Raw genomic sequence first — 27,554 nt, forward strand, 5'->3', positions numbered from 1 at the left:
CCATATATATATATATAGCAGCTTATTGCTGGAAGGGTATGCTGGGACTTGTAGTTTCACAACACCTGGAGTGTCACGGGTTAGCCAACATTGACCTAGCCCATTCATCAGCAGTGCTCTCACTTAGCAGAGCAGAATTTGGGGTTGGATTGCAGTGACCTGCTCGCTGAGTATGAGTGGAGTCTAGCACATTTGCAAGGGAATCGGCGATCAGGCTTCAGAACTGTGAGTCCAAGCGGTGGGGGCTCACATAACGGATGGACCAGCATCGTCAGAACCCCCTGCATTCTGCCACTGTGTCTAATCCTTTCATCCCTTCCTGCCCATCATCACGCCATCATCCCTTCTCTGTCTCCACTGCACAATGTGGCTTCTGTCCAGCCTGCCACGGCTTCATGTTGAACCCCATTGCTTCAGCTGTTAACCCCAGTGGGAGCCTGGCAATGTCCCCTTTGAGGGCTATATTCCAGAGCTATTTAATGAAAAGGAAGAAACTGGTAAGGAGTGAGGAATTACCACTCTTTAACCTTGGGTTCTAGTGGACAAAGGGGATCTACTAATCGCTAATCGTAGGGCATCAAGACCTGGACCTTTCCCCCAATGTGCATCCACCTCCTGCTATGTGAGGAGGACCAGGCTGTATATGGAGGAGATAAAGGTGTATGTATAGCTCCTTAGTCTCCAGACCAAGGCCCTGTGTTGTGCCCTCACCTCCCCCCCGAACTTCCTCATGGTCTGCAGCTAAGGAAAACACGGTGGCCTGCTGGGTAACGCTTGCTTTCAATCAAGTTATTGTCACAGCTGCTGCCTAGAGGGGAAATAGCTCTTCTGGGTGGTGGATGAGGTCAGACTGGAAACTTCCCTCACGAATAGGACTATAGAACAGCCGCCCGTGTCACGATGTGTCTCATGGGCTGTACGTGTCCGAGGCATCTGTTCCTTCTTCCGCTTTCAACTGGTGATCTGTATTATAAGCTCAGGGCTGTACTGAAGAGGTTGCACTCTATCCAAACTCCGCTGGCTGATTACAAAGCTCTATACTTCCTTGTACAGTCTGTAATTAAGCCGTAGTGTGAGGCACGTCTTACTGCACGGCCCTAAACACAACCTGTTTCACCGGCCAATCAGAATTCCCATTCACTCTCCAATCATCTGGGCGTATTACTTATGGTACATAATGAGTTCATCCTTCAGAGATATGTAAATGGAGCCCAGAAGAGAGGGGACAGGTTGGGGCGTGTGGGATATGTATAAGGAAACAGGTAAGTGAATAACAAGATCAGACTGGATGTATCACATGGTGGGATTTACGTGGCCGCGCACTTATTCTGTGCGCTAGTAAATCTGTGGCTCTGCGTGACCGGAGGATGGAGGAGATCCACAATTCACAATCGGATCACAATATTAAAATGCTATTTCTTTCTGTGTGTAATATAGTTAAATGAGAAGGCAGGAACTAGAGAACACCGTCACCTGGAAGACATCGAAAGAGATTGATCTGGAGTATAACGGTGGATACAAAATAATAAGACGTATGTACAGAGCACTATTTAATGTCAAATACATAAACAAGTTAATATATAGATACATCTGTTTACAGTTTATACAGACGCTTGTAAACCTCGGGGTACATGGAGGGTATGGGGAGGAGGTTATAGATAAAGTGTAAACTAGAGAAGGGGGAAAGGCCGCGCTGCATGTCTAGCTGATCACAGTGTGACGCTCCTTCTTACTTCTCGATCTCTCGAAAAATGCATAGTCCTGGAAAACACAGAAATTTACGTCAAGATTGTATTAAAGGCTTATTTCACTAGACACATATGTGCCATGTGTAATACAGACAGTCCCGGTGTCCCCTCACTCTCAGGACACATGTAATACAGACAGTCCCGGTGTCCCCTCACTCTCAGGACACATGTAATACAGACAGTCCTGGTGTCCCCTCACTCTCAGGACACATGTAATACAGACAGTCTCAGTGTCCCCTCACTCTCAGGACACATGTAATACAGAGAGTCCCGGTGTCCCCTCACTCTCAGGACACGTGTAATACAGACAGTCCCGGTGTCTCCTCACTCTCAGGACACATGTAATACAGACAGTCTCAGTGTCCCCTCACTCTCAGGACACATGTAATACAGAGAGTCCCGGTGTCCCCTCACTCTCAGGACACATGTAATACAGACAGTCCTGGTGTCCCCTCACTCTCAGGACACATGTAATACAGACAGTCCTGGTGTCCCCTCACTCTCAGGACACATGTAATACAGACAGTACCAGTGTTCCCTCACTCTCAGGACACATGTAATACAGAGAGTCCCGGTGTCCCCTCACTCTCAGGACACATGTAATACAGACAGTCCCAGTGTCCCCTCACTCTCAGGACACATGTAAGACAGTCCCGGTGTCCCCTCACTCTCAGGACACATGTAATACAGACAGTCCTGGTGTCCCCTCACTCTCAGGACACATGTAATACAGACAGTCCTGGTGTCCCCTCACTCTCAGGACACATGTAATACAGACAGTCCTGGTGTCCCCTCACTCTCAGGACACATGTAATACAGACAGTACCAGTGTCCCCTCACTCTCAGGACACATGTAATACAGAGAGTCCCGGTGTCCCCTCACTCTCAGGACACATGTAATACAGACAGTCCCAGTGTCCCCTCACTCTCAGGACACATGTAAGACAGTCCCGGTGTCCCCTCACTCTCAGGACACATGTAATACAGACAGTCCTGGTGTCCCCTCACTCTCAGGACACATGTAATACAGACAGTCCTGGTGTCCCCTCACTCTCAGGACACATGTAATACAGAGAGTCCCGGTGTCCTCTCACTCTCAGGACACATGTAATACAGACAGTCCCACTGTCCCCTCACTCTCAAGACACAGGCAATACAGACAGTCCCGGTGTCCCCTCACTCTCAGGACACATGTAATACAGACAGTCCCGGGGTACCCTCACTCTCAAGACACATGCAATACAGACAGTCCTGGTGTCCCCTCACTCTCAGGACACATGTAATACAGACAGTCCCGGTGTCCCCTCTCTGTCAGGACACATGTAATACAGACAGTCCCGATGTCCCCTCTCTGTCAGGACACATGTAATACAGACAGTCCCGGTGTCCCCTCACTCTCAGGACACATGTAATACAGACAGTCCCGGTGTCCCCTCACTCTCAGGACACATGTAATACAGACAGTCCCGGTGTCCCCTCGCTCTCAGGACACATGTAATACAGCCAGTCCTGGTGTCCCCTCACTCTCAGGACACATGTAATACAGACAGTCCTGGTGTCCCCTCACTCTCAAGACACATGCAATACAGACAGTCCCGGTGTCCCCTCACTCTCAGGACACATGTAATACAGACAGTCCCGATGTCCCCTCACTCTCAAGACACATGTAATACAGATAGTCCCGGGGTCCCCTTACTCACAGGACACATGTAATACAGACAGTCCCGGTGTCCTCTCACTCTCAGGACACATGTAATACAGACAGTCCCGATGTCCCCTCACTCTCAAGACACATGCAATACAGACAGTCCCGGTGTCCTCTCACTCTCAGGACACATGTAGTACAGACAGTCCCACTGTCCCCTCACTCTCAAGACACATGCAATACAGACAGTCCCGGTGTCCCCTCACTCTCAGGACACATGTAATACAGACAGTAGTGGTGTCCTCTCACTCTCAGGACACATGTAATACAGACAGTCCCGGTGTCCCCTCACTCTCAGGACACATGTAATACAGACAGTCCCGATGTCCCCTCTCTGTCAGGACACATGTAATACAGACAGTCCCGATGTCCCCTCTCTGTCAGGACACATGTAATACAGACAGTCCCGGTGTCCCCTCTCTCAGGACACATGTAATACAGACAGTCCTGGTGTCCCCTCACTCTCAGGGCACATGTAATACAGACAGTCCCGGTGTCCCCTCACTCTCAGGACACATGTAATACAGACAGTCCCGGTGTCCTCTCACTCTCAGGACACATGTAATACAGACAGTCCCGGTGTCCCCTCACTCTCAGGACACATGTAATACAGACAGTCCCGATGTCCCCTCACTCTCAGGAAACATGTAATACAGACAGTCCCGATGTCCCCTCACTCTCAGGACACATGCAATACAGACAGTAGCGGTGTCCCCTCACTCTCAGGACACATGTAATACAGACAGTCACGATGTCCCCTCTCTGTCAGGACACATGTAATACACACAGTCCCGATGTCCTCTCACTCTCAGGACACATGTAATACAGACAGTCCCGATGTCCCCTCTCTGTCAGGACACATGTAATACAGACAGTCCCGATGTCCCCTCTCTGTCAGGACACATGTAATACACACAGTCCCGATGTCCTCTCACTCTCAGGACACATGTAATACACACAGTCCCGATGTCCCCTCTCTGTCAGGACACATGTAATACAGACAGCCCCGGTGTCCCCTCACTCTCAGGACAAGTGTAATACAGACAGTCCTGGTGTCCCCTCACTCTCAGAACACATGTAATACAGACAGTCCCGGTGTCCCCTCACTCTCAGGACAAGTGTAATACAGACAGCCCCGGTGTCCCCTCACTCTCAGGACACATGTAATACAGACAGCCCCGGTGTCCCCTCACTCTCAGGACACATGTAATACAGACAGTCCCGATGTCCCCTCTCTGTCAGGACACATGTAATACAGACAGTCCCGATGTCCCCTCTCTGTCAGGACACATGTAATACACACAGTCCCGAAGTCCTCTCACTCTCAGGACACATGTAATACACACAGTCCCGATGTCCCCTCTCTGTCAGGACACATGTAATACAGACAGCCCCGGTGTCCCCTCACTCTCAGGACACATGTAATACAGACAGTCCTGGTGTCCCCTCACTCTCAGAACACATGTAATACAGACAGTCCCGGTGTCCCCTCACTCTCAGGACAAGTGTAATACAGACAGCCCCGGTGTCCCCTCACTCTCAGGACACATGTAATACAGACAGCCCCGGTGTCCCCTCACTCTCAGGACACATGTAATACAGACAGTTCTGGGGTCCCCTCACTTTAAAAATTAATTTAAACTAGTTTGATATGCTTATTTGAATGAAATGTAAGGTAATAACGTAGTAGGAGGGTGAAATTTGATGTAACGTGTAGTATTGTACAGTTTGACAGTTGTGGAGGCATCTATTGAGAAGTGTGGTAAGCACAGTACTCCTGGTGGGTGCAGCTTTGCAGGTCTTTCACTGTAACACCCTGGCCTGAAGAGGGAGCTCTCATACAATCACACACATGAACATAGAGAGAGTCTCACCAGGATGAAGCAAGCACCCAGTAATACTGCTTTCATCTTTACATCCAGATCTTTTGGGAATTGAATCCCAAAGTTATCGGCATCGGTGAATATTTCCTTTGGCAGCCCGCCCCACTGCTTGCTGATCCGTCCAACGCTGCGGGACTCACACAGTGGTTTAACCTGGACCACGGAGAAAATGGGAGGCAATGAGAGAGGCAGAAAGGAAAGTCATTGAACTAAGGTGGGAAGGAGAAAGGTAGACAATGGTGAGAAGAATGAGAAGAGGACATCCTGATTGTGAATAGTTAAGCGTTGGTGGGGGGGAAGGAGGACATTACAAAAATAAAATTAGCAAGGGGATATGGAGACATGAATGGAGGCATAATGAATGGAGGACATATTGATGGTGAGCACTCATGGGGTGGTAGGTGGACACAAATTGGACATTGTGAGAAGTGAATGAGAAGTCATCCCCCCCTGAGAGTGAAGTGTGGAAGGACAGAAGAAAACAGATGGACAATGTCAGGATTATTCAGTTCTCCTCACCTGAAAGTTCACATCTCCACAGCAGCTGGACATAAGGCAGGGCCCAACCACCTTCAACACTGGCTCACGACTCTCAGTCTGAAGACAGTATTTAGGAACGAAGGGGTGCCATGTTTGTACCACATACCCAATGGTGTGTCCTGGGGGACTCTGCACCTCGAGCTGTGTGAGAAGAATGAACAGCAATGGGATAAGTGATCAGTAATACAGGAGGATTGGGAAGAAATATGAAACACAAGGTAAAGATGGCCCTGACCAGATGAGCTTACTATCTAAGCGGATTGAAGACTCATCAGTTATGTCACGGACTCCCAGCACTCCCACAAACTAAGTTCCAGCCCATAAGATTAATAATTTCATAATATTGATAACTGCTAGTACATATGGATTATTAAATGGGAGCAGCCATTGAACATGTACTAATTGGCTTGAGTACTGCACAAAATACAGAGCAGGGAGAAATTCAAACATTACTGGAGATGACTTAACATAGGCTAAGCCTGATTGGATGGCTTCAGAATCTGTCCAATCAGGTGGAATCTGCACTAAAACTCCTGACTGAGATGTTGAAATTTCTTCTATGGTCTGATAGTCCTCAGGACTAACCCATGGGGTGCTGGACACAACACCAGAAGTTAGGTAATAGTAAGGGTTTTTTCATCATTCTGCTGCTTGGAGGGTGGCGAGAAACAGAAGTTGAGTGGCACTCTCCTTTAGAGAAGAGTTAATCTTCATGTGACCTTGTAATGCCTCACTGCAGTAAACACACTTGAAGTTAAGCTGACCACACAGTGATTTTGGCAGGGTTATTTGAACAGCCATTATAGGAACATGACAAATACGAATAATCAGCATCACCTGTGGTGTCAGTACAGGAATAGAAGAGAGATACAGGACATGATGGAGGCGTAGTGACAGAGCTGTGTGTGTGTGTGGGGGGTCAGTACAGGAATAGCAGAGTGATACAGGACAGGATGGAGGTGTAGTGACAGAGCTGTGTGTGTGTGTGAGGTCAGTACAGGAATAGTAGAGAGATACAGGACAGGATGGAGGTGTAGTGACAGAGCGTTGGATAGGTGTGCGTATGTTGTACATGAATATCATTCTTACCAGATGTATGGCATCTCACCTCTTGTAAGCAGCAAGGAAAAAGACAACTGTTGCATTTGAGGGGGCGGATAAAATGGATGACCTCCCGTCCAGAGTAATCACACACGTGAAGGGTGAGGGGACGGCGGGGCCCACAGCACAAACGTGCACACACAGAGCTCCTCTCTTGCACTGTAAATATCCGTTGACCCATAATGTTTCTTAACTCATACTGATTGCATGTCTCGAAGCCTGTGACAGCTGTGAGAGAGAAAGAGCGCAGTGGGTGTGTGATTATTCATTGGGTAATCGCTATATTTCAAAAAAAGATGAATATTTAGTTGATGGGAAATGTGAGATCAATGTGCACAAGATGGCACCTTGTGAGAAGAGGAAACAGCATAGAAGAGGTGGAACATTGAGTAGAGGGAGACATGTGATATATCAGAGAGATATGAGGAACATTGAGTAGAGGGAGACATGTGATATATCAGAGAGATGAGGAACATTGAGTAAAGGGAGACATGTGATATATCAGAGAGATATGAGGAACATTGAGTAGAGGGAGACATGTGATATATCAGAGAGATGAGGAACATGTGGTATATGGGAGACATGTGATATATCAGAGTAATGAGGAACATGTGGTATATGGGAGACATGTGATATATCAGAGAGATGAGGAACATTGAGTAAAGGGAGACATGTGATATATCAGAGAGATATGAGGAACATTGAGTAGAGGGAGACATGTGATATATCAGAGAGATGAGGAACATGTGGTATATGGGAGACATGTGATATATCCGAGAGATGAGGAACATGCGGTATGTGGGAGACATGCAATATATCAGAGAGATGAGGAATATTGAGTAAAGGGAGACATGTGATATATCAGAGAGATGAGGAACATTGAGTAGAGGGAGACATGTGATATATCAGAGAGATGAGGAACATTGAGTAGAGGGAGACATACGATATAACAGAGATGAAGAACATGTGGTATATAGGAGACATGTGATATATCAGAGAGATGAGGAACATTGAGTAGAGGGAGACATACGATATAACAGAGATGAAGAACATGTGGTATATAGGAGACATACGATATATCAGAGAGATGAGGAACATTGAGTAGAGGGAGACATACGATATAACAGAGATGAAGAACATGTGGTATATAGGAGACATGTGATATATCAGAGAGATGAGGAACATTGAGTAAAGGGAGACATGTGATATATCAGAGAGATATGAGGAACATTGAGTAGAGGGAGACATGTGATATATCAGAGAGATGAGGAACATGTGGTATATGGGAGACATGTGATATATCCGAGAGATGAGGAACATGCGGTATGTGGGAGACATGCAATATATCAGAGAGATGAGGAATATTGAGTAAAGGGAGACATGTGATATATCAGAGAGATGAGGAACATTGAGTAGAGGGAGACATGTGATATATCAGAGAGATGAGGAACATTGAGTAGAGGGAGACATACGATATAACAGAGATGAAGAACATGTGGTATATAGGAGACATGTGATATATCAGAGAGATGAGGAACATTGAGTAAAGGGAGACATGTGATATATCAGAGAGATATGAGGAACATTGAGTAGAGGGAGACATGTGATATATCAGAGAGATGAGGAACATGTGGTATATGGGAGACATGTGATATATCCGAGAGATGAGGAACATGCGGTATGTGGGAGACATGCAATATATCAGAGAGATGAGGAATATTGAGTAAAGGGAGACATGTGATATATCAGAGAGATGAGGAACATTGAGTAGAGGGAGACATGTGATATATCAGAGAGATGAGGAACATTGAGTAGAGGGAGACATACGATATAACAGAGATGAAGAACATGTGGTATATAGGAGACATGTGATATATCAGAGAGATGAGGAACATTGAGTAGAGGGAGACATACGATATAACAGAGATGAAGAACATGTGGTATATAGGAGACATACGATATATCAGAGAGATGAGGAACATTGAGTAGAGGGAGACATACGATATAACAGAGATGAAGAACATGTGGTATATAGGAGACATGTGATATATCAGAGAGATGAGGAACATTGAGTAAAGGGAGACATGTGATATATCAGAGAGATATGAGGAACATTGAGTAGAGGGAGACATGTGATATATCAGAGAGATGAGGAACATGTGGTATATGGGAGACATGTGATATATCCGAGAGATGAGGAACATGCGGCATGTGGGAGACATGCAATATATCAGAGAGATGAGGAATATTGAGTAAAGGGAGACATGTGATATATCAGAGAGATGAGGAACATTGAGTAGAGGGAGACATGTGATATATCAGAGAGATGAGGAACATTGAGTAGAGGGAGACATACGATATAACAGAGATGAAGAACATGTGGTATATAGGAGACATGTGATATATCAGAGAGATGAGGAACATTGAGTAAAGGGAGACATGTGATATATCAGAGAGATATGAGGAACATTGAGTAGAGGGAGACATGTGATATATCAGAGAGATGAGGAACATGTGGTATATGGGAGACATGTGATATATCCGAGAGATGCATGTGATATATCCGAGAGATGAGGAACATGCGGTATGTGGGAGACATGCAATATATCAGAGAGATGAGGAATATTGAGTAAAGGGAGACATGTGATATATCAGAGAGATGAGGAACATTGAGTAGAGGGAGACATGTGATATATCAGAGAGATGAGGAACATTGAGTAGAGGGAGACATACGATATAACAGAGATGAAGAACATGTGGTATATAGGAGACATACGATATATCAGAGAGATGAGGAACATTGAGTAGAGGGAGACATACGATATAACAGAGATGAAGAACATGTGGTATATAGGAGACATACGATATATCAAAGAGATGAGGAACATTGCGTAGAGGGAGACATGTGATATATCAGATATATGAGGAACATTGAGTAGAGGGAGACATGTGATATATCAGATATATGAGGAACATTGAGTAGAGGGAGACATGTAATATTTCAGAGATGAAGAACATGTGGTATATAGGAGACAAAGTATCATTGTGAGAGATGAGGCATATCAGGTGGAAGAGAGACAATGGTTCAATCTGAGAAATAAGATAGATTAGAAACGTAAAATGAATATGATAATGAGGAACATCAAATGAATGGGAAACACAGGACAGGTTAAGAGAAGAGGAACATTGGGTGGTTGGGAAATATGGGAATATGCTGAGAGATGAAGAACTTGGGGAGTATGGGAGATACAGGATAAATCTGATTGATGAGGAACATCACGTTGTGGGAGACACAGGATTAATATGAGATATGGGTAACATTGAGTGTTGGGAAATGTTGGATAAATCTTAGAGAGGAAGATCATAGGGTGAATATAGGTGCAGTAGGAATATGAGAGTTGATGAATATCGGGTGGACAGGAGAATGTGAGGAGCATTGGGTGGATCGGAGAACAGGATAAAAGTTACAGAAGAGTAAAGTCCGTTGGACTAGATACATGATAAGATATGAGAATCAGGAGAGATACATGAGATACATCTGAAGGTTGAGGAAGGTGGATATATGGAAGGCACATAATAAATGTAAGAGAAAAACAGCATTGGTGGATGAGAGACACGGTATAAATATGAAAGATGAGCAGATCGGGTGGATTAACACAGCTGACAGGTTTAATCTGAGAGAAAAGGAACATTGGGAGATGGGAGACGCCTGATAAACATGAAGCACTTTGGGTAGATGAGAGACATTGAATACATATGAGAGAGGAGGAACATAGTTTTATGAGAGATGAAAGATAAACGTATGAGGAACGTTGGGTTGTTGGGAGACACTGGATCAATGTGTCAGAAGAGCAAGGTCTGATGAATGGAAGACACAGGATAAATCTGAGACATGAGGAATACTGCATAGACAGGAGTTGGAGCGTACATTTTGGAGATGGAAAAGGGGTGTGGATGGGAGGACCATGATAAATGAGTGAGAACATCTGGTGGCTTGGAGATACCGTAAGATACTAAGAGACAAGGGACACTGGGTGGTTGGAGATACGGGATAAACATAAGGGAGTGTGAACATTAGGTGTGGTAAACTAAGAGTATAAGGTGAGGAAATGTGGTATAATCTGTGAAATTCTGAAAACTGGATGAATGGACACACAGAATACTTCTCAGAAATTTGGTGGATTGGAGAGTAGGAGTATAAATCTGTTATATGAGAAACATTGGTTGGATCGGATGTTAGATAAATCTTAGATATAGGAAACATTATGAGGATGGGAAACATGGGATAAATCTTAGAGATGAGGAACATAGGATGGAGTGAAGACACTGTACGATTCTGAGAAATGAGGAACATTGGGTAAATATTGCTCAATGTAATGTAAAATCCTTAATTTTGTAACATACATAGAATTCTCACATCTCTGCTTCAAAGAAAGATTTTTAGCAGTAGTCAGACAGAGCGTGGATCCCTCTGCAGCAGAGTGGACAGATAGGAGACACAGAGTAAATATGAGATTTCAGGTGACCGAGAGATGCTAGATAAATGGGATAGATGACGAATATTTGGTGTAGGCGAGATGGGAGATTTATTTGAGAGTTGAGGAACAACGGGCAGACAAGGGACTGAGAATCTGAGATAAAAGGATATTTGGGAGAGTTGAAGACACGGGATAAATCTAAGAGTTATGTGTGATTAGGTGGATGGGAGAAGGGGGAATACATGTGAGATATGAGTAACATTAGGTAGGCAGTATGGGCCGGATTCTTGGTGAGGTGTATGTTCATTTATGTGGTGTATCTTGCTTGAAATAGATCTGGGATGCCCAGAAACGGTCTTTATGCCAATGAATGTGATCGCATCTGATCTCACGCTATTCATGTCTGAACTCAAATGACATTTATGACTAATTAATACCCCATTCATACTGCACCAAAATCCCAGGATTTTGCCGGGGCAAGCTCAAACGACCCGGGTCTTGGTGCAGTATGAATGGTACAAGTCAAAAATCCCGGGTCTAAAAACCCGGGTCTTCAACCCGGGATTTATCGAGGGGTAATTCCTGGGTCGGACCCGGGTTGCCTGCACTATGAATGGTGCAACCCGGGTTTTTCAACCCGGGTTGCACAGAAAACAAGCTGATTGGCTGTCTGCCTGTCTCTGGAGTCACCAGTCACCTTTCAATGACATCACCATTTTTCAGCCAATGAAAACTGCTCTGGTGATGACTCCCACAAATTGCCAGGGCACAGACTTGTTCAGTATGAATGGGGTCAACCCGGGAAATTCCCGGGTCCGAGGTGCAGTATGAATGGTGTTTCTGAGCTGGGACGCTCCGAGCCCCGGCAAAAACCCGGCTTGAAAAACCCGGGATATTGCCGGGGCGGCAGTATGAAAGCGGTATAAGCCTTGAGAGACGGAACAGTGCAGAGAAGTGGCGGACTAACGTAGGGCGTTCCAACCCAGAGGCGGCTGATTCGACTTACGCGCTTCTTGCACAGGTACGCTCGGTTTCAGCCGTTTCTTCATCACCCACTACAGGGCAGGGGTAAATGCTGACTGATAGTGTTGACTGACATAACATAATCTTTGCTTTAAAAGTTACATGTATGAGTGCCACTAGCAGGGGTGGACCTAGACTTTATTCTTAGGGGGCTCGATATAGCATAATCACGCCCCTCCTTTATTCTGATTCCCTAGCCCCAGTTGCCCCCACCCCCTCCCAGTTTTGATCCGCGTCTTGGATGCAATAAATATTTAGGCTTGTGCTGCTGAGGGGGGGGGGGGGGGGGAAATGCCCTGATTGCCCTGATTGCCCCCCCACCCTCTGGATCCGACACTGGCCACTAGCTAGCACAAAACAACTGTATAGAACATATAATAAATTCTATGATATTTGAAAATAATATGTATATAAATAATAATACTGATGACAGTTGTTATTTTGTGATAAAATAAAAGTTTAATGTGTTCTGATGTGACCCGTTATTGTATATACGCGGTGTGTATCCTGCAGTCTGTCTGTGTGTACTTATGGTGAGTACAGTTTAGGCAGAGTGGACCTATACTCAGATTGAAGACTACATGGATACTGGGATACACTTAGATGTTTATCAGGCCTTATATATGTGACAGTATATCTGAGATATGAGGATAATTGGTGGGTGGGAGACACAGAATACATCTGAGATGTCAGTAAGTTTTGATGCAGAGATATGAGAAACATTTGGTGGAAGGAGGCGCGGGATAAATCTGAAGAATTAGTAACATCAGGAGGATGAGGGACATATAAAATATACAAGAATCTGAGAGTATGGGATATCGGGTGGTGGGAGACGCAGGATACACATAAGAGAACAGGAACTTCGGATACATAGGGGATATGGGATAATTCTAAGGGATGAAGGACACTGGATGGATAAGATATGGAGGATACACATTAGATATGAGGAACATTATATTACAAGAGGTAACGGGTAAATCTGAGAGACGAAGGACATCACGTGGAGGGAGACACAATCACCTACCTTCTAGAAGTTCTGTTTTTTGGTGGATTAAAATTTGGTCTATCTGAAAAACAACAGCACGGGACACATGATTAGAACATAAGATGTACCGTATATGTATAGTGTATAAGTGGCCTATTTACATACATCATATGTGTTCACAAAGCTCTGCATGGAGAGAGTGATACAGACCCCTCCTGATGTACTTATCTCTCACACAGAGGGGGGTGAGTTACCAGATACCCAGAAAGTCTCTTTATCTCTCTGTGTTTAGTCGCTCACACAAAGTGATAGTTACTGCACTGCTGGTTGCCCCTGATATAGGCTACAACCATATGGAACATGAGCCTGGTCCCAGCTGGCTGAGGTGAGGCTGACCTGCTGTATATACTGGAGGCGGGAGCTCATATCATATTGCATCTGATATGGATGAATGAGCTGATCTCCCTATTAGTGCAGGTGACTGGATGAAACGTTCGTTCTTTGGGTGAAATCATTTTCCTCCCAGGAATCCGCTCGGTGAAAAGAATGAAGAATATAAATAATTACTTTTTCCAAACTGCCCACTCACTGGGTTTACTCTGCTCAGATCTGTGCTTGGAATTTCCCTGCCCTCCCCCTTCCCCCCTCCCTGCAGGCTGCATCCTCCCTACTGTATAACACAGCGGAGCCCAGTGACATCAGCAGCAGAATACAGTATAACACATCACTGACATCAGTGGGAGGAATATACACAGACTAACACACAGGGATACACATACATAGACACACAGGGATACACACACATAGTCATACAGGGATACACACACACAGAGCGGAGCCCAGTGACATCAGCAGCAGAGTACAGTATAACACATCACTGTCATCAGTGGGAGAAATATACACAGACTATACACTGTACAGAGATACAACATACATACATAGACACACGTACACCTGAAGGGAGATACAAAACAGACACACATATAGACATACACACAGACACACACAAAGAAACACACAGGGATCATCATCAACATTTATTTATATAGCGCCAGCAAATTCCGTATCGCTTTACAGACACACAGGGATACACAAACATACAGACACACAACATACATAGACACACACACACACACACACACACACACACACACACACACACAGACACACAGGGATACACAAACATACAGACACAGGCACACAAACATACAGACACACAACATACATACATACATAGACACAAACACACCTAATGGGAGATACAAAGCAGACACACAGACACACACACACACACACACACACAGAGCAGACACACACACACACAGGGATGCACACACACAGACACACTCACCCAGATGCACAGATATACTACTACAACCGTATAAGGCATTTGAAAAAGTAAAAGAATAATGCTGAATTTTGGGCTCTCCCCAGACTCCCTCTTCCAGATTCCACCCACTACTCTGGTGACATTTCACCGTGGTGGATGGGGCCGTGATGATGGGTATTACACACTCACACCCGCTGCACTTGCCCCTTGGATCAGAAGTCCCAAAACTAGTTAGGTGCCTATTTATGAAAAGAAGTGATGATAACGGGTATTTGTATTACTGCTCATCACAGGGGTAACAATCACTTATCTGCGCAATTTACAAAACATAATCTCACCAGGCAGCCGAGCGATGCTGCCTGTGGCAGTCACGATTAACCTCTCCAATAGGTGCAGGGAACGGGGAACCTAGACTTAGGCTTTCAGATCGGCCAATTAAAATATAAATAATATAGAGCAAAAAATATTAGATATATAGTAGAAAAAGAGATGTAAAACTATTTTACGACCTGTGCCACAGTGGCAGGGAAAATATTTTATTGATGAATTGCGGTGAAAGGTATTGTTTATATTAACTGACTCCACGAGCGGCCATAGATTGCCAACTTATATTACATATAGCCCACACTGTGGAATGTGGAAGCTACAATGAAACACGGAGATTGTTACACCGGCATCTCTCCGACCCGGTCTGTCCTGATATCAGTGTGATATTAAGGGACAGGAAGGTCCCACCATTAGGTAAATGTAAGAGTTACCCTTTTATTTACTCCAGGAGATTCCCTCCTTACTGGTCTTCCCAAAGTCAGACTTGAACCCCTACAATGTATTTTGCATGTAGCGGCTAGACTGAATTTCCTTGCAAACCGTTATTCCTCTGCTGAGCAACTCTGTCAGTCTCTACATTGGCTGCCTGTATTTCAACGAATCCAATATAAAAAATTTCTACTAATATAGAAGGCCGTCAACAAAATTGCACCGACATACATTTCCTCACTTGTCTCACAATATCTCCCAACTTGACACCTCCGTTCTACACAAGATCTACGTCTCTCCTCCACTCTCATCACATCCTCCCATTCTCGGTTACAGGACTTTTTCCGGGCTGCACCCACTTTGTGGAATTCCCTCCCTCGCACAGTAAGACTTTCCTCTAGTCTTCAAACCTTCAAGCGTTCTCTGAAAACCCACCACTTCAGACAAGGTTATGATATTCCTCAACCACCATCTTAATCTCCCCTATTACCACCCTCTACACAGCTAACACAAGACAACAACCCTCTGATGATCACACAGCTCAATACTTTTACCTTTTGCATTCTAGCTGGACCATTGTGCAATATGATGTAGCCCATGCCCTTGTGTGTCAAACTCCCATTGTCCCATAGATTGTAAGCTTGCGAGCAGGGTTCTCTTACCTCTCTGTCTGTATGTATTACCCAGTATTGTCTTATTAATGTTTGTTCCCAATCGTAAAACGCTATGGAATTTGCTGGCGCTATATAAATAAATGTTGATGATCATAATGAGATTCAAAATCCAGACTGTCCTTGAGTCTGGACCCTTGATGCCTGATGACCGTTGGGTTATTAGGACTAAGGCTTTGTGGCACTAAGTCAAATATGTAAGGAGGAATCTTATAGACCAGAAATGATTCATTCCGCAGACAGCGTTGATTTCTCAATGTAATAGAATCTGCTAAACGTTGAAGCACCAGAGACTGATTGTTTACAGGCAAAAACCGCAAGAACTTTTTCTTTTCCAGTGCACGGAGCCAGGTTACTTCCCGTTTGCACAGGAAACCTCACACTTCTGGGGACCACAGTTTCCATTGCACAATGTTATACAGTGTGTGTGTGTGTGATTTAGTAGGATATGCCCTGTAATGCACAGAAACACAAATGTATTTATCAATATGTGGTGACACTCAGATTACCGGAGACACTGGCTCCCAGCGGTAAGAGGACTTGCCAGCCAGTCTAGGACTATCTGCACCTGCGTGCCCCGGCGTGGGACCTTTCCACATTATTCCAGTTAGAAGCAAATTATTTATTTAAATAAATAAAGCATTTTTATGGTAATTATATCCTTAGATGGCCATAGCGAAAGGGAGACTTTGGCAACCACTGCTGTCATTGTTAAGTAGACTTCCCCATACTTTGTGCGATCACTGGAGAAACACTCTTCACAGGCTGGTGCTACCACCAGAGATATGGTGGCTATAGATATTGATGTATGATGAGAAGCCTTATCCTCAGCGAAAGACACCCATTTCCACTGGTGAAAAGGACTTTTCTTCCTTTCATAAATAGACTCCACATTATTAGATGTAATATTTTTGAAAACACAAACATACGAAGGTAACTGATTGACGATGATTGAGTGATAGGCAGCTGGCTAGTGCTATCTACTAATATCGATGTCTCCCTAGTTTCTCTGTAGTGGGGGCCTGTAATGTACCTCCCAACATTTAAAACTTTTAAATTAGGACACAACCTCATCTCCTTCCTTCAGGAATGAGGAGTTAGAGAAAGTAATAGAAATAATTCCTGCCTTCTGTCTGCCTCTTCTTTGTTTGGACAAAATTTTGGAAGCTTTGTATTCACATTTGGGTAAACTATTTGTCGGCCACAAAACACTTTTATTCAGTACGCTGAGAGAACAGATAGGTAAGTAGACAAATATGGGTATATACCTGGCTGAGGTATTCCAGTGCACTCGGGGCGCTGCCGCTGCTCACTGGCATATACGGAGCTCCCCCTGGGGGAGGGTCTGGCTGAGGGTGTATGGAGGGCTGTAAATGGTGATGTGGGGGGATACTGCAGCCAGGTCCAGGGTAGTCATGGAAACCAGGAGTTGGGGGCGCAGGAGGAGCAGAAGGGCTTGCAGGATACGGTGGGGTAGGATATGGCGGGCTTTGGTATCCGGCAACAGGTGAGGGGTAACCTGGAAGAGGAAACACATGTTCAAGTTCTGACTGTTAATTCTTATATACAGGGAGATTATTTTGTAATAAACAATATATGTTCATCATATCTGGGTTCCTGTACACTGTGGATCCAGTCCTAAACTTATTGTCCACAGATGAGATGTCACTCAGACGCCACCATCGCTCCAACTTCCAGAATGTTAGGACCAGAATGGCGGGGGATAAGATGTTCAGAGCACCCGCGGGCTCCCAGCATGCACCAGTCACTGGACTGGCGAGGCAGCGCGTCTGCGCTGGATGCTTGTTGCTGCTAGTTGGGGTGACAGCTGGCCCGCAGGGGTATAAAAATCTACTGTAATGCCCCTCATAGATTTATAGTACGTTCTTTGTGTTACAGAAAATACCACCAGACAGTGAAAATACATCTGTACTTATCCCCCCGGGTCTGTATTTCCTATATCAGCCGTTCCCTATTACTGACGGACGTTGCACCAGTAATCTACACTTCCTGCGCGGAGTCGGCCATTTATAAAGTGATTCTGTTACCTGGAGCAGCCATGTTTAATGCGCTTCTGTCTGACACATCCGGTGCCCTGTAAAACACAAGAGGAGAAGGTTAGAGGACATTATGGGTGGGGGAGAAAGGGTAAAGGGTATCGCTGTTATTGCCACTGTTGCTGTTTAAGATGAAATAAAGGAAATAATAAAAACAAACTATAACAGGAAGACCAGGAACTAATGGATTCCAAATGAAAAAACCCTAATAAGCCCCTGCACTAGAGTGCTACTATCGTTCATTAACCCAGCACTAAAGCCTAGGGTGGTCAGGAAGAGCCCAGCGCGTTTCATCTCTGGGCTGGTGGATCCTGGGAGGAGGACACTCATTAGCCCCACCTAGTGGATGGAATCAACCATGGCCTTGTATATGGGAAACCAGTGCTTGGCACTATGGAAACGTGATTTATTTTATGGAGGAGGGGGCTGGCTCGGATATCACTGCAGAACCAGCACACATAGGATATAATGGTAAACAAGCAATGTTCTAGCAATAGGTGATCACTGGCCGCTACTTTATATACAAGGTCGCCCAATTCTCTAGTTGGTGCCATCATTAATCTGCCAAATTTACAAATCAGTCAAATGAATTGGCCCTTGTGCAGCTATAAATCTAGAGATCAGCGAAATCAACAAAACATGTTTGTAGGCTATTCGCTTCATTTCACATTGAGGCGCGGAATTTCACACGTACGTCCAGAGGAATTTTGTCTTACATGTGCCCCACAGAATCTTCCTGTATTGATTCCACCTGTACAACCCTTACACCTCACTACAGAGCAGAATATTGTACGACCCTTACACCTCACTACAGAGCAGGATATTGTACGACCCTTACACCTCACTACAGAGCAGAATATTGTACGACCCTTACACCTCACTACAAAGCAGAATATTGTACGACCCTTACACCTCACTACAGAGCAGAATATTGTACGACCCTTACACCTCACTACAAAGCAGAATATTGTACGACCCTTACACCTCACTACAAAGCAGAATATTGTACGACCCTTACACCTCACTACAAAGCAGAATATTGTACGACCCTTACACCTCACTACAGAGCAGAATATTGTACGACCCTTACACCTCACTACAAAGCAGAATATTGTACGACCCTTACACCTCACTACAAAGCAGAATATTGTACGACCCTTACACCTCACTACAAAGCAGGATATTGTATGATCCTTACACCTCACTACAGAGCAGAATATTGTACGACCCTTACACCTCACTACAGAGCAGAATATTGTACGACCCTTACACCTCATTACAGAGCAGGATATTGTTCGACCCTTACACCTCACTACAGAGCAGAATATTGTACGACCCTTACACCTCACTACAGAGCAGGATATTGTTCGACCCTTACACCTCACTACAGAGCAGAATATTGTACGACCCTTACACCTCACTACAGAGCAGGATATTGTTCGACCCTTACACCTCACTACAGAGCAGAATATTGTACGACCCTTACACCTCACTACAGAGCAGAATATTGTACGACCCTTACACCTCACTACAGAGCAGAATATTGTGCACCCTTACACCTCACTACAGAGCAGGATATTGTATGACCCTTACACCTCACTACAGAGCAGAATATTGTGCACCCTTACACCTCACTACAGAGCAGAATATTGTACGACCCTTACACCTCACTACAGAGCAGAATATTGTACGACCCTTACACCTCACTACAGAGCAGAATATTGTACGAACCATACGCCTCACTACAGAGCAGAATATTGTACGACCCATACACCTCACTACAAAGCCGAATTAATTGACCGTCTTCCTTTCATCACCAATCATAGACTATACATTCTGCCATATATGAATTTACAAATACAGCGTGAAACGGGAATTCCACAGAATAACGGAGAGTATATGGACAGATCCTCTGCCGACCTCTGTGTATTGTGCAATTTAGGGACTAACACCGGCTCCTGAATTCTTGTCCTGCATTGTGTAACATTAATCACAGCAGCAATGCACCTTTTCATCATCATCATTTATTTATACAGCGCCAGCAAATTCCGTAGCACTTTACAATTTTACAAATCTTGGCTTGCGGGCTATTTTTTCTGCCCACATACATGTCAAGTAATATTTGTAAACGCCAAGACAGAGAGAGAGAGAACCAGGTCATGAATGGTGCAAAAGATACAGAGAAACAAATGAACACACATTACATAGGGAGATCATTTTCTGCTTCACCACAGGAAGAGTCTGACAGGACATCCTGAGGTTCTAGTGAGATATTATTCACTCACTGAGCGCAGTGCAGCACAAGAGTGTATCGGCGCTCTGGTGCTAATGTACGTACAAGCATCAGCCAATGACACGCAGAGATACAGTGCCGCATGCGGGTATTGCCCAGTGCAGAATGAGCGAGCTGCCCTGTGCTGCTTTAATCTGCAGGGTCTGATTAACCAGAAGGCTATCTAGGCTGCAGCCTAAGGCACAAGGCTTTTGAGAGGGGGGGGGGCGCAAAAAAATTTTGGGTGCAAAATTGTGACAGGGAGATGTATAAACTGAAATTAATTGTATATAGAAAAGAGAATTAGTTGTTCAAGAGTAAAAAGATAACATGAAAGAAAAATCTAGTAGGGTTTAATCACCATGCATTCTCATGGTACAGGCTGAAGACAATGAGTCATCCTTGGGTGGGCGTTTGAGGATAAGCGAGTTGGAGTCACAAGGATGGCGACAGGCGTGACAGACCCCTCCCCCTTTTCACCCTCCGTAGCGCTCGTTCTTCCCCCATTCTGCTGTACAGCTCTGATCTTAATGAAAACAGAACGATTGAAAAAGATCACCGTGACCCTTTAAAAAGGTGGAGCCGAGTTTTGAAAGCACAAGAACAGAAACATTGGTCGGATGGAGGGGGGGGGTGGGGGGGAAGCGGATTTTAAATGATGGAAACGTTTGTTTTTAACTACTGCCCATTATCCTTGCGTGGCGAGGAGGCACTATGAGAGTATTAGCCTAGGACAGGTTTGGCTAACCTGTGTCACTCCAGGTGATCTATAAACAAGTCACCCATAACCCAAGGTGCCGGACTCTGCGATGACCGACAATATCCAAAATGTATAGAGAATAACCAAACTCAGCTGTAGAGAAACAATCCCTGTTTATAGTCTTCCTCTCACTGCGTATAGTGTTTATCTGTGTGTGCGTTTATCCCGTCTTCTGGAATCTCCAGGTAACAGAAGGGCCCCAATATCTGGACTTCTCTCACTCTTCAGGTTTATTTTACCTTTATTTACAGATGTCCTGTTATTGGGCATTAATCATTCTTCATAAGTAACCGTATTACTCTGGACATTTCGGTGTAATCACATTGAGGGAATCAGTCATATTACTTCTCTCTCCTGAGAAACTATCCATCGAGTCACAACACCGAACCTCACGATCTGCATCTGACTTGATCAGACAACATTTAGGTAAACACCTCTCAGAGGTGGGGACCTTTGTTATGCTCAGTACGGAATCCTGGTTAAACCAGTTGGGGATCATTGGTGAGGAGGTGACATCACTGTGTGCACATTTCACGTGCTTTGCATTCCATTTTTGGGGGACATACGCCGGTTACACCTCTGTGTGCAGAGGGAGGCTGCGCAGTGAACATTTACCCTGCAGCACGAACATACGTGTAGAGCAGGGTGGACATGAACATACATAACCAAAATAAACAGGATGAACACATGAGCAGAGCACATCATCTGAATTCCCCTGTTTAGCACCTCTGCAGTGCAGGATGGTTCTGATTGGCGAATTCTCTGCAGGCGACTTATTAAAGAAATAATGATGTCAGAATGGGCGACGGGATCTTGCAGGTGGTCATAACCGCAATACTGTGATGTCACCTCCTCACCAATGATCCCCAATTGGTTTAACCAGGATTCCGTACTGAGCATAACAAAGATCCCCACCTCTGATAGGTGTTTAGCTAAATATTTGGCTGATCAAGTCAGATGTAGATTGTTAGGTTCTGTGTTATTTTGACTGGATGGATAGTTCATCTTCCGTTTTCAGGCCCCCTTGTTATTTTGTAATCCAAATAAAGGAGGATTTCAGGCCGCCTGAGATAAACACACAGATAGATAAACACTATAAACATTGCAGTCCTGATTCATCTTCGGGCACAAGTCCCGCTGCGTGCCATATCTTGCATGAAACTGTTCTACGCATGCTCCTAAACTGACTATGCAATGTACAGTAAGGGCGAGCCGAGGTCAAGCACATGGACAGCCGCCCGATTTAAGCTCTGGGCACCTCTCCGGTACGTGTTTCTTAGCAGTATCAATTTCACTAGCTACAGGACTGCTGATTGATAGTGATGACCGACGCCACTGCATGCTATAACATGTGCTTGCAAGCAAGTGAAACTGTAAAAAAAATATTTTTATTAATAATAATAGTATTAAAAGTTGTTAAAGTATTTCATCTTTTTCCTCATGTGTTCTAATGGGACTTTATATTGCACATATGCAGTGTGTTCCAAGGGGCATATTCAAGTAACCGCGATGTTCCTCGGAACATTACGGCGGTGCACATTTGCCGGTACTACAGTAGCTCAATATCGCAGATTTCCAACACATGCTAACTGCTCTATAGCTAATAAATACCTCAGTCCTATGTTAAAAATGTGTTTTATTTTGGGAATTTAATTTCAATCTCTTGCTGGCTATTCTGATGTTCATTCAAAACACGTTGATTCTTGTTTTGGCCAATATACTGGGAGGTTGGAAAGCTAAGATAAGTTGTTGGGGTGCTCAATGATTTATAAGATGTTGGGTTGGTTGGATGATGGGGTAGATGATGACCAAGAAATTGGGAGGCTTTGGTAAGAGGCTACGATAGGTGATTATGAATGAGAGACTGGAAAGTCTGGACTAGAGCCTGGGGTAGTGATGGTGAGGAATGAGAAACTGGGACGTCTGGATAAGAGGCTGGGGCAGTGATGGTGAGGAATGAGAGTCTAAAAAGGATAGATAAGATGCTGGGGTAGTGACGGTGAGGAATGAGAGACTACAAAGGATAGATTAGAGGCTGGGGTAGTGACGGTGAGGAATGAGACTACGAAGGATAGATAAGAGGCTGGGGCAGTGACGGTGAGGAATGAGAGTCTACAAAGGATAGATAAGATGCTATGGTAGTGACGGTGAGGAATGAGAGACTACGAAAGATAGATAAGAGGCTGGAGTAGTGATGGTGAGGAATGAGATACTACGAAGGATAGATAAGATGCTGGGGCAGTGACGGTGAGGAATGAGAGTCTTCAAGGATAGATAAGAGGCTGGGGTAGTGATGGTGAGGAATGAGAGTCTACAAAGGATAGATAAGAGGCTGGGGTAGTGACGGTGAGGAATGAGAGACTACGAAGGATAGATAAGATGCTGGGGCAGTGACGGTGAGGAATGAGAGTCTTCAAAGGATAGATAAGAGGCTGGGGTAGTGACGGTGAGGAATGAGAAACTGGGAAGTCTGGATAAGAGGCTGGGGCAATGATGGTGAGAAATGAAAGACTGGGAAGTCTGGATAAGAGGCTGGGGCAGTGACGGTGAGATATGAGAGACTACAAAGGATAGATAAGAGGAATGAGAGACTGGGAAGGATAGATGAAAAATTGAAATGGTCAATGATGAGTAAGAGGCTGGGTAAATTAAGAAGTTGTGAGGGTAAATTATGGTAGATAATGAATAGATAATTTGTCTGTTGTGATGGTTGATATTAGATGAGAGACTAGATCGATTGATTGATGGATGGATATAATGATGGGATTATTTAGTGTTGGAGGGAAACAATGAAAAGATTTAGAGAGTTCTTAGCTTCTAATATAAATATAGAAATAAGCAACAGTATTTTATATGAAGTGCCCAGCATATGGAAATGCTTTGAGTAAATGGTTTATCCATTGGATATTCAGACAATTAAAAAATAAATAAATCAGTCAATAGTGAATACCCTCTAAAGAAACCTCACTGTGGCCCATCAATGCAGGATAAGGCATTTCTATTCAGCATAGGAAGTACTCAGTATGTCATTCTTTGACTGAAAGAGCTCTTAAATTAACCTTTTCCCAGGAGCACCTGCTCTTGAAAAAGCTGTTTACGTGCATTTGTCCCCGGCTGTCATGAAGATGATGACAACCCCTGAAGCGGTGGTTACGGTCGGAAGCTTATTGAGACAGTTGTGAATAACTCCGTTAGTAGAGTTGTTTAATGGTCAAGTTGGGTTGAGTTGCAGCATGTTTGCTGTGTTGTAACTCATCATCATCATCAGCTATTTATATAGCGCCACTAATTCTGCAGCGCTGTACAGAGAACTCACTCACAATAGTCCCTGTCCCATTGGAGCATACAGTCTAAATTCCCTAACACACACATACAGACAGACAGAGACAGATAGACTAGGGTCAATTTGATAGCAGCCAATTAACCAACCAGTATGTTTTTGGAGTGTGGGATGAAACTGGAGCACCCGGAGGAAACCCACGCAAACACAGGGATAACATACAAACTCCTCACAGATAAGGCCATGGTCGGGAATTGAACTCATCACCCCAGTGCTGTGAGGCAGAAGTGCTAACCACTAAGCCACCGTGCTGCCCAAGATGACATTTGGTTGAGACAGACAGAAGTATAATATTGGTTGGCTGAGACAGACAGAGGTATAATATTGGTTGGCTGAGACAGACAGAGGTATAATATTGGTTGGCTGAGACAGACAGAGGTATAATATTGGTTGATTAGTCGGTTGGTTGAGACAGACAGAAGTATAATATTGGTTGGTTAGTTGGATCTAGTTAGGTGAATGTCATAGTGTACGGTTGGCTTGTGGCCTTGTTGATATGTGGGCAGATGGAGAGACTGTGGAAGCGAGGATGCTGGGTTGGGCCGGTGGAGACGCTGATCGGGTGTGGTCTTTTTATTACATAAAACTAATTGTTTAAAACCAGCTGTGGAATTTGAGGTCTGATTCATCATATGCAGTGAGAGATGCCGGAGGTGATCAGGAGAAAAGCTGAAGGGAAACAACACAAACTGAACAGACAATGATGAGACTGACTAAACTGTGATGAATAAAGAGACGTACTGAGACCCAAAGAGGCATAAAGAGACATACTGAGACACCATGATCAATAAAGAGACATACTGAGACCCAAAGAGGCATAAAGAGACATACTGAGAGACCACGATCAATAAAGAGACATACTGAGAGCCAAAGAGGCATAAAGAGACATACTGAGAGACCATGATCACTAAAGAGACATACTGAGAGACCATGATCAATAAAGAGACATACTAAGACCCAAAGAGGCATAAAGAGACATACTGAGACACCATGATCAATAAAGAGACCTAAAGAGGCATAAAGAGACATACTGAGACTACATGATTAATAAAGAGACATACTGGGCCTCCATAATGAATAAAAAGACATACTAAGACACAAAGAGGCACAAAGAGACATACTGAGACACAAAGATGCACAAAGAGATATACTGAGACACAAAGAGACATATTGAGGCACAGAGACATACTAAGACAGAAAGAGGCAGAAAGAGACATTTTGAGAAATAAAAAGGCAGAAAGAGACATACTGAGACACAAAGAGGCAGAAAGTGACATACCGAGACACCATGATGAATAAAGAGACATACTGAGACACTAAGAGGCAGAAAGAGAAATACTGAGACACCATGATGAATAAAGAGGCAGAAAGAGACACCCTAATGGAAGAGACATACTGAGACACTAAGAGGCATAAAGAGACACCGTAAGGAATAAAGAGACATACTGAGACACTAAGAGGCATAAAGAGACACCGTAAGGAATAAAGAGACATACTGAGAGGCAATGAAGGATAGAGACGTACTGATAATCCTGAACAAAGAGACATACTGAGACACTAAGAGGCAGAAAGAGACATACTGAGACACCATGATGAATAAAGAGGCAGAAAGAGACACCCTAATGGATAAAGTGACATACTGAGAGGCAATGAAGGATAGAGACGTACTGATAATCCTGAACAAAGAGACATCTGTAGACACAATGAGGAATAAAGACACTAATATAAGTGTAAACATGGAGAAACAGCAGAGATTGGAGACATCTATTTGAGATACAAAATACAATCTGTAAAGTGTAGAAAGTGCTGAGAAACAGAAAAGTAAATAAAAGTGAAGTCCTGAGAGCAGGAAGGAGGGGGTGGGTAAGACCGACAGAAAGTGACCCGGGGTGATAAGAGAGGGGCAGATTACAGGGGTAATCTGTGGGTGACGGGAATGAAGAGTGGGGTGTAGAAGTGTAAATCAGGCCTAGGGGGTTTATGTTGAGATGTAAGTAAAGGAAGATACAAGATAGTTATAAAGAGAGAGGGGAATGGGGAAGGGTGAGGGGTGTAAAGGGGTGTGAAGGGAAAGAGACATAGAGAGTGAGGGGGTGAGAAGAAAGTTGGGTAAGTGATAGCGAAGAAGTTGGGGTCACTCTGTGTGACAGATGACAGAGTAAGGGGATTAATGCTGGGGGCAGTTTCCTACCTTGTTGCCCTCCCCCCAGAGTGCAGTTGTTGGGGGTCTCCCCCTCTGACAGTCTCTCTCTCACTCCTTGTGTTTCTCTTCTGCTCAGACTATTTTTTCCCTTGTTAGGGGGAGGTAACTGAGAGCAGAGATGGGGGAGGAGGAGAGAGCAGGGCGGGGGCTCTCCTGGGGAGAGGGAATGTCAGCATGGAGGGGAGGGAGAGAGACTGCAAGGTATGAGGCAGCTGACACAAGGAGTGAGTGTGAGAGGGGGCTCTGATCATTTCTTATACAAGAGCTCCCTCTGCTGGTCATTTACTGATTGTTCAGTAAGATGACATGTTAGTCTAGTTCACCTCCCACCCACTTCCCTTAATGTTATTTATATATGTGCAAAGCTCTTAAGGACATCACAACGCAGCCCATGAATAAAGTGCCCACTGCCTTGTATGAAGATTACTGCCTGTCTGTCTCAATGCTGTGCAGAGGGGTACGTGGCCATTTCCTCTCCACAGAAGTATCATAGTATATATGGGGTCAGCCAGGTGGTACAACTTGAGATGTCAGACATTGAGGAGGCGCTGGACCAACTGTGAGAAATCACTTTAATTAATGAAGGGGATTGATTACAGACCATTATTAGAGGTCTCAGCCTGAAAGCAGGGATGGTCAGTGTGAGGTCTACTACACGTGCTGAGTTGTTAAGTTGGAGTCCTGTCTTACTGGGGAGAGCCC

General features: G+C 44.5%; 1 protein-coding gene across 1 annotated transcript; it reads right to left on the reverse strand.

Moving 5' to 3' along the window:
- Positions 1-1,537: 1,537 nt before the first annotated feature.
- LOC142150939 (phospholipid scramblase 1-like) lies at positions 1,538-26,950 on the reverse strand. Its single transcript, XM_075206143.1, has 8 exons — positions 26,841-26,950; positions 18,269-18,315; positions 17,489-17,739; positions 13,503-13,545; positions 6,985-7,205; positions 5,856-6,017; positions 5,328-5,489; positions 1,538-1,761 (listed from the first exon to the last, which is right to left on the reverse strand). The coding sequence occupies exons 2-8, from the start codon at positions 18,279-18,281 to the stop codon at positions 1,702-1,704; spliced, it is 912 nt and encodes a 303-aa protein (XP_075062244.1). The 5' UTR covers positions 18,282-18,315; positions 26,841-26,950; the 3' UTR covers positions 1,538-1,701.
- Positions 26,951-27,554: the final 604 nt, after the last annotated feature.

Source organism: Mixophyes fleayi, chromosome 4, assembly GCF_038048845.1.
Source record: "Mixophyes fleayi isolate aMixFle1 chromosome 4, aMixFle1.hap1, whole genome shotgun sequence".
Lineage (NCBI taxonomy): Eukaryota > Metazoa > Chordata > Amphibia > Anura > Limnodynastidae > Mixophyes > Mixophyes fleayi.